General features: G+C 36.9%; 2 protein-coding genes across 3 annotated transcripts; one reads left to right on the top strand and one right to left on the bottom strand.

The window, feature by feature from the left end:
- Positions 1-503: 503 nt before the first annotated feature.
- LOC114532444 (DDB1- and CUL4-associated factor 4-like) lies at positions 504-4,022 on the bottom strand. 2 transcript variants are annotated; one of them, XM_028553949.1, is made up of 13 exons: positions 3,659-4,022; positions 3,068-3,213; positions 2,648-2,721; positions 2,470-2,572; positions 2,310-2,371; positions 2,130-2,208; positions 2,014-2,063; positions 1,821-1,894; positions 1,645-1,734; positions 1,479-1,579; positions 1,229-1,405; positions 1,014-1,128; positions 504-823 (listed from the first exon to the last, which is right to left on the bottom strand). In XM_028553949.1, exons 1-13 carry the CDS (start codon positions 4,011-4,013, stop codon positions 633-635), a joined length of 1,617 nt encoding a protein of 538 aa, XP_028409750.1. In that variant the 5' UTR covers positions 4,014-4,022; the 3' UTR covers positions 504-632. The 2 variants fall into 2 exon arrangements, with proteins under 2 accessions (XP_028409750.1, XP_028409749.1); XM_028553948.1 differs by having other exon boundaries at positions 2,470-2,575.
- A 39-nt stretch (positions 4,023-4,061) lies between these two features.
- LOC114532446 lies at positions 4,062-9,185 on the top strand. The gene is made up of 6 exons (XM_028553950.1): positions 4,062-4,294; positions 6,058-6,376; positions 6,992-7,258; positions 7,374-7,603; positions 7,914-8,213; positions 8,302-9,185. The coding sequence occupies exons 1-6, from the start codon at positions 4,163-4,165 to the stop codon at positions 8,512-8,514; spliced, it is 1,461 nt and encodes a 486-aa protein (XP_028409751.1). The 5' UTR covers positions 4,062-4,162; the 3' UTR covers positions 8,515-9,185.
- The last annotated feature ends 20 nt before the right edge of the window (positions 9,186-9,205 follow it).

Raw genomic sequence — 9,205 nt, forward strand, 5'->3', positions numbered from 1 at the left:
AATTCAATGTGGAAATCATATCAAAGACGTAAATAATATATAGGTGCGACATAGCGTATAATATTGGGAGAAACGTGCAGTATTGAAAGTCTCAAAAATGCTGGAATCTTTGAAGAAATGGGCGGAGTTGGCTGTCTACAGATATGAAGTGACCACTGCTTTGTATATGTTGGAACCTTGGGAGAAAATGTTGTTTAGTATCCTTTAAATTATATTTTATAGTTCAGGATGAACCTCTTCAAAGGATATAACCTCACTCAATAATAATGTATTCTTCCTTAAATCAAGTTTAACTAGATACTGTTGCTGTTTCAATGATTGCTATGTCAACCTACACCACATACCTTTATTTACCTCCATTCATTAGCAATGTTGCATCAGCAGTTGGCCTGGCGTGAATATGCATGTTCCTTTAACATCGATGTAAATATACAATGAACATGGATTACGGAACGCAGTCAAATAAATTTTTAACAATATATATTAAAATATTTGATCAACTTCAAAAAATATATACATATCTGTATAAATAAATTTGCTAAGATCAAGTGTTTTTTAAAGTCAATTTTCCCCAATATGAATGACATAATATAATTACAGACAATTATATATTACTTCTAATATAATATACTTCAATAATACATCTTTAGTTTATCTCCCATTCCGAGGCCAAATGCCATCAAATTACTTCTTGATGCCCAATTCTCTCCCAAACATACAGCCGGAATATCAGGATAACCATTTTTCATGTGAGTTTCATGAATGGTTTTTAACACTTCACAAGTTTGTATGCTCCATATCCTTGTCTTACCATCATGACCAGCTAAACAGAAGACAGAGTTGTTTACATGCATATGGTAAGGTCTAGCTGGGTGGTATATTGATTCAACGTCTGTTGTACGACAAGTGGTGTGTAGCTATGGTTGTGTCATGATTGGTAAAATATGAGAGGATAAAATGTCTTCTTTCTAACCTGTCACTACTAAGGAAACAATGGTACTTAATATTCTCACCTGAAGCCATAATACTCTCAGAGGAATCCATAACAAACGGAATTACTTCTACTTCGTTTACATTTCCGGGAAAATACTTGACCGGTTTTAATAAACGAACATCCCACATCTTGATCTAAATGAAATAAGCCATCGTATGAATTCAGCTAATAAAAATCATTGTCCTATGTATTAAGTGTAGTGTATCTCATATCTCATAGAAAGATGAAACTAACCATTCCATTGGTGTTGCTTGACATCAAATAGTTCTCATCCTGCATGACTTTCATCCAGGATGTAGAGGACCCTACTTTGCCACTAATATTGAAAACTTTACTTTTTTTGTCATTTTCTAAGCGGATATCCATGCACATTATGCTTCCATTACGACAGCCCAGGTATGCAACAGGACTCTAAGTTAAGTAAAAAATCAGTTAATAAAAGCCAAACTTCAGGACTAGTTATATTTATCATAAGATTTCTCACCTTTTTGCCAAATTCAATGCAGAAGACATCACTGGAAGACCTTATTTTACAAACTAATGACTTCCTTTCAGAATCAACCAACACTGCTTGCTTATTCCCAGCTGAGGGAGAAAATAATCTATCAACTGTGTTCCCAATCTTCTTGGGTCTTTTACAATTTCCTTACCAATGCCCAAAAGAGTAGAGAACTGAGGATTTCTTGACCAACTACAATTCCAAGCTGTTCCTTTTGTCAGAGGGTAGCTATTAAGTTCACCTAAACATGAAAAAGATCCCATTCATTGATGAGTTTTTGATTAAGAACTGGCGGAGCACATGATACCAATTATGCTAACTACTTACAAGACTGTAAAGACTCATCAAACTTGCAAACAACAGCACCTCCTTCCAAATCTCCAGAACCAAATACATTTAGTCTTAAAACAAAGAGTGTCAAAGAAATGCCAGAATAAAAAGGACTAGAATTTTAAATGCATGCAAGACCTAATGCCAGTCATTTCGTGGAATAAAGTGTGTATGGTAAGGTAAAGGATACAAGAAGAAATTACTCAAGCCTTTATGTGGATTCCACTCAACATGGGTCACCTATGACAGAAAAACACTATGATTCTGATGACAAAAGACCTAAAAATTTGGCATGAAAGTATTTACCGAATTAACAATTATCGTAGCGAGCAAATGGGGACTTATTAATGTCATCTTGTCATCCTTGATATCATATATGTGAATGCTAAAAAAACAGACACTGTATTAAAATTCCAAGGCAAAACAAGATAACTAAAAGTCAGGTCACGGATCAGAAAAACTTTAATCCTTGGAATGCACACATACCTGTTACAACCTATGCCAGGCAGTCTTGCAATTGTTACTAATTTACCAGAGTGTTGTGATAACTAAAAACAAATATTCCTTCAGTTACTTTATTCATAGAGAAACTACAGATCGTATTTGACAGGCTGCTTATGCTTGAAGTTGTTTTTAAAATACTCACTGCAAGACATGAAAGGGAACCTTTAAAAGCAGGACATGGATAAGTGGCACCTAAAGGGACTGATTTTCTTTCAAATATATTTCTAGCCCAGTCATCTAAGCCTCTTCTGAAACAATATTTATTTTAAAATTAGAAATTTTTGTTGAATTATCATAAAGTATGTGAAATAGAATATCACCTTTGAAGATGTACATTATTGCCAGGCAAAAAATTTGTCGTCCTTTTTTGAAAATATTCTAATCTTGAGGGTACCTAAGTAAAGTCGGAAACCATTCATCAATCCACTAGTGGTATTATCTTATAAACTTAATTTTAATTCAAAGATTTGCTATGGTGTTGATTTTAGTTGATTTCTGGTTGGCCCTAGCAGACCTTTAGAAATGACACAGCTACATACTTAATAGAAAAACTTGATTGAATGACGACTGTGCAGCCTTTTCATCCTTTTTCTTGACACATTTAATGAATTTAGTCACAATAAAAACCTTGGATCATTATGAAAACTATGTAGCCTTACCAAATCTCATTTTCCTTATTCTCAGAGTGCTATCATGCCTGCTACAACTATTTTGAACAGGTTAATGCCATAATGACTAACTTTCAAAACTGGTTTCAAACCACTGATTGGTTTGTCCGTCGCAGCTTGACATTTAGTTTCACTTTTGGTTGTAAAAGGTCTTGAAAGAACTCGTTCTTGCTTGAAGTATCTTTTTCTTACTGAGTCATAAACGAAACCTGGGATTTCTAGAAGTTGACGAAACAAACAACTTATCTTATTAACTGATAGAAATGGTATGATTAGTCGTGAATATGTCATCCTGCATTCTAACAGATTATAATTTAAAACAGCCCATAAATGGATTAGAACATGCAAGAAAATAAATCACAGAATACCACAAATTTAAAGGCTGACAGCTTCTTATATTTTTTCTCTAGACAAGGTCAAACAATTTAAAACACACCCTTGGTATTTCGTAGTGTAAATTAACAAACATCTTGGGAATTTGTATTAAGGATTGATAGAGAAGGCCAAGGACATATGTCACCCAAGGTGACACGGACACACGTGACCTTCCCTCCCTCCCCCTCCCATCCCAGTTTCACCCCCCTCCCCTCCCCCCATCCCAGGCCTTGTTCCACTTTGCCCCCGATAACTTGAAACGTTTTTCATCCAACAAAACGTTTTCACCTTTAGGTTCATTGTTCAAAGACGTGCCAGTTGTGGTAACTTGTGGGGCAGAGTGAGTTTCACTGGAATCCTTTGTAGTGCACTTCTCCGTCTTCCAAGAGTGACGTCTTCTTTGGCGTCCATTTCTTTTTCTTTCCTCACGACGCCCTCTATAATAGTTTACACTATTTTCACTCTCTTTTCTTGCACCGGAACGGTGTCTTTGGCCATCCATTAACTTAAATTCACCCAAAAAGCCAATAAAAGTTAACAATACCGTCCAGACGAGTCGCCATCTTGAAATAGGACTAAGTTCCGGTTCTCTCGGGGTAATTATGCCGGTGGGAGGCCTTTTGAGTGGGGGGGGGGTCATCATTAGTTCTCTAATCTCAGATCATCCGTGATTTGTGCGTAATTATTCATGGTCCGACTCTGACCTTGCTTGCAGAATGTGGGTCACATCGTCATATATAACTAATGGCAAAATTAGATCACTGACCAGATGTGACAACGCTTTAGAACAAGATGCATATACGAATTCTGACTAGGAGGGTATTTACCCCTCTACAATTATTTGTTGTAATTTTTATCGTATTTGACGCTAACGCCAAACCAGCGGCGTTGAACGTGAATGACGAGAATTTACTGGACAACGGGGTGAGTACGGAACTAGCGTCGTTGTATCAAAATTAGACGCGCGCGATTGTTATGGCGCGCAAAATGCTAATCACAAATGTTTAAAAAACCAATATTTTACGTGCACCATTCACTGCGTAATTGTAATGCACTTTGACCTTTTAGTTTCTCAGTAAAATGTTAGATCAACATTATCGTAAAATTAATCTACGCGCGACTATGTGTATCAGCCAGTCACGTCTCAGCCTTTTGGGCATAGAGTGAAACAAAGGCTCGAATGACTTGAATATAACATACGATTATCGTTGCAAAGGAAGACGATAAATTACAATTATCCTACAAACTGATATCACAAATGATACCACATAGTACCAATTTGAACTTTGAACTAAAAAATATTGTATGCTGTGGTATAAAGGTTTATAAATATACAGAGTGTCCTAAAAAAACATAATTTCGCGAGAAATCCATTTTCTTATTTACTTCATGACACCCACGTCGTTCTTAAAGCACCAGAAGTATTAGCTCCTTAAGAATTTTAAATAGATACACAATATTTTAATTGCTGTTTTGGGCATAAAACATGTCGAATTGGTACATATGATTCATGCTGCTGATCTACCATTAGAATATGGACCTACCAGAGTAATGCCAGGGTTTATTAATAACAAGTTGTTATAATAGTGATACAGACGTTAGGTCTGCCCCCTAGTTCCTCTCAACCGGCCTTGTCCGTCGGATCTGTGAACTGTTGTAAGCCACATGTTCCAAATCACGCAATAAATTCAAGGTCAAGAAGTTAGTTATAATGAAATAAAAGTCTTGTTGAGTGCGATTCAGAAACTAGATATCGAGATATCGAAGCGTGAGGGTTTTTATCTAATTTAATTCGATAATTTATGTATGGTGAAAGATCACAAGGGGTCTATTTTACTATAACTTACAAGAAGCTTTCTGTCTTGCGAGTGAATTCTTCACGACATACTAAGAATGTATGAGACGTATGTAATTCTTAATTTTGAGCGGTCTTTATCTCTGAGTTTGACAGAGAACACGGCATTTGATTACATTTTATAGTACAAGAGAATAAAGAGTAGTACATGAATTTGTAGACGTACCTACTTAGGATGGCGTTTGCATGATAGAGCAAATTTTCAGTCCAGTTTGCTCACTTTAGCGTATTGTATACAACGAGTGATATTTTTCATAATGGTACTTATTCTGTATATATTTTGAGCACGATTTGTTTTGAAAAACTCTGACGTTGTTTTCGCCTGATGACGCCGACCCACATTCCATTATGATCGCCTGTGGGTAGCCGATGATTCTCTGGGAATATCGTTATCAGCGGTGTTATGCTTTGCCAAGTTCGGTCGAGCTTTGTTAATAAAAATGTCAATAATGTGCATTCAATATAACCGGATAAATCCCTAGAATTAGGTCTTCTTCTATCAATACCCCGTAAACTACAGGTTCAAATCTTTAGTTCAAATACGCACCATAATGGAACATAACAAGTCAAGAGGACTGTACTTTCTCATTTTATTTACGCGGTGTTTTTAATTTTGATATATCACTTGTCAAATCCGTTATCAAGTGAAGATTATCTGTGTCTCAAAAGCTCGGTAACTGCGTTAAATAGCACGAAAATATGGCCAAACTTAAGCCATATAGCCTCGGGCTTTTTATAACAAACATGCGATTGAACGAGAGCATAAAAGACAAGATACAAATGGCTGGTAAAAATGACAAGGCTTTGATGTTATTATTTTCATCTCTTTCAGCAAACTCTGCGCGCTGCTAAATTAACGAAGCTGGGAGATGGCGTTTATAAATGCAACCATCATCATCAACCTGACAAACATTACCAGCAGACTGACGATTACCATCATCACCGAAAAAGACGCTTCACCGCCTCGCCATTTAAATTTAACACGATGGTCGTCTTATGGCATGTGACAAATTTCTCTTCGAAATTACCACAAGATGTACAGCTTAACGTGTTCACAGAAGCTTTCAACAAATGGGACGTCGTGTCAAGATTGAAATTCTCTTACACAGCGAATGCAAATGCAGCTCACATAAAAATCAAATTCTTGCAAAGTATGTAGCTAGCGGTAGCCGGCTTTTTGATAAAAACGGAGTTTGGCAAAATATCTTCGTCGTTGAAATGATTTCAAATCATTTAACTTCATCTTCAGTACCTTCTGAAATGACTTAGTAACATGCAATCATCGCAACATTCATCTGCCACTTGGCAAATAAAGAGTTTTTTCACGTCTTTTTTGTTAAAGCTCGTTTTGACGAAATTACAAAGCGTCAACGAGAAAACTTTGGGTATTTGCTTTGTTTCACAACTTCTGAAAGCATACGATAGCTTTGCAGGGGTTTGCGCAGAGATAAAAAAGGCCCGAATCGCACGGTGCTTGATCAAAACACACAAACAAGACCACAACTGAGTGAAGCACTTGCTCGCTCTATGGCCACTGCTATGCGGTAACCACAAAAAGATAATCTTTTAACACTTGTAATACATCCGATAACGGATTTTTAGCGACAGTAAGATGAAATGATAATATTGTTGTTACCTGCGAACAGCGTAACATTGTTAATGCTGCTTAGTGTCTTTTGGCGTAGAGGATATATAGCTAGTTCCCATTCGTCTTACACAAGTGTTTACTATATCAAATTATCGATTAATAATTTTCATTATAATAGATGATGGACCTGGGGGCACACTGGCACACGCTTTTGATCCACATTCAAGTAATGGTTCTCCTGGTCAAATTCACTTTGATGAGGATGAAAATTGGGTGACAACAACAACAGGCGGAGTTAATTTGAAAGCGCTGGCTTTGCATGAGATTGGCCACGCCATTGGTATTAAACACTCTGACGTCGACCCGTCTATAATGAAAGATGTTATTTCAAACGATGGCACTGAATTGTTTGATGATGATATCGCTGCAATACGTTGGATGTATGGTATGTATTGATAGGGGATCAGAGAAGCCTAGTTCTGCATGTTAACCCCCGTTAATAAGCTTGGTCATTCCACTATATCAATCAGTACTTAACTTACTGAATATTTCAATCCTAGGTAAATGTGAGGTGCGCGATCTCACAGCAGTCTTGCACGATAGATATGGGGCCTCAAGCGACACTGTCCTCGTGATAAACAAAGACAAAATCTGGCGAATCAGAGTAAATGGTGGTGAAATTGAAAACGAGGAAAACGAAAAATGGCCAAAAGACGTTAGAGACTTCTACAGGGCTACAGATCCGATGTACGACAAGGTTTTCCCACTTAGAGGTGCTATGTACATTCAAGTGAGTTGACAGACTTAACATACGGATGTTGGCCAATCAGGCCAAAACATTGAGTTCATCCTGGCAGAGGATGTGACGAGTTAGGAGGGTCGTGGGAATGCGATTTACTGCATTTTAGGCTGAATTTTCTCCTCAGGAGCTGACTATTTCAGCAAAATTCTCCGAGTCTCAAGTAGCTACAAATTCTGACCATTTCTCCTCAATTTTGGAAACTACAGGCCTCGTTCGGTCGTTCCCCGATAAAAGTTTACATGAGTTTTAATGCAGCTATTTCAATTTCATAAAATACGATCTCTTTACTCTTTCAAAGCATGATAACGACGTATACCTCTTTGGACAAAAGCATTTCATTCGCAAGAAGACGTGGAATAACGATCAAATGACAGACGGTCGTTTCTACGATTTCAAAGATCTTTTGAAATATGAAGACACATGGGATGGTTCGATTATTTCATACGTTGAAGGTCCATTATCTTATAACAAAAGCAATAATTTACACACACCTGATATGTATAAGAAATTTCTACAAAATAATGCGAAGTTTGGAGCATCATTTGAGACGGACTGTTGCTTCTGGCAACATTTCTTTTTAAATGGAATGCACTACAAGGTATAGATATATTGTATTGTATTGTACAATGCATGTGTTACTGTTTGTTCATCACGATGTATTTAACTCGCGGTTGTTTCAACTTAAGATATCGTCACACGATTTCAGTCTACTGACCAGTGAAGATATGAGTGTGAATTTCTCGGGAGCGCCGCGCGATCCTGATGCATCATGGTACGACAGTGTGAATAACGAGTGGTATTTCTTCAAAGCAGACAAATATTACAGAAAAGACAACAGTACAGGACTGTACACGGATAGAGGTCCTATCAGTCTACTGTGGTTCCCGGTTTGCGATTGATTAAGAAACGGACCTCTAAATAATTTTTAAATAGACATATATAACGACGGCTTATTGAACCTTTTGCCTTTTTTGACAAAAATGTTAATATTTAGTTTTTAACGTAAACCCAGCCATGTTCCTACATTGGTGAGATCGATAACAGATTCATGACTTGGGCAAAATGTTTAGTAAGTTGAGATTTAGGCTTATGCAGGGTATCATGATTGTCCGTGCATATATAGCGTGGTAATCTTGTGCAGTAATATTCATATGACAATTAACAATATGTTGAGTCGTGAGCGTTGGTCTCGATTCAGAGTGTATTTTAGTCAATGTCAATCAATGACAAATCAGTGTTACTGTACCCTGCTTGCTAGAGATACGAGATCTCACTCTGTATTTATAGTAAATAGGAACAAGAATGTATTTAGGGAACACACAATAACATCATCTAGCGAACAGGTACGGTATTTCTGGCGCACTGTGCATGGGTAACTCTTTTAAAGAAAAGGCAGAATATATCCCACTACTTTAAGAAGTTCATTAGCCGCAAAATTCTGACATGTATCGACGAGGCATTTTTTGCTGAAATAAGTTTTTGTGAAGATAAAGGTGTTTTGAAACAAACTTTCACGTTTTAAGATAATTTGAAAACATGGTCATGTATGCCAGGATGGATAAAAAATACAAATACATTGATGGAATACTC

The sequence above is a fragment of the Dendronephthya gigantea genome, unplaced genomic scaffold (assembly GCF_004324835.1).
Source record: "Dendronephthya gigantea isolate DGI-Jeju-01 unplaced genomic scaffold, DenGig_1.0 000079F, whole genome shotgun sequence".
NCBI lineage: Eukaryota > Metazoa > Cnidaria > Anthozoa > Malacalcyonacea > Nephtheidae > Dendronephthya > Dendronephthya gigantea.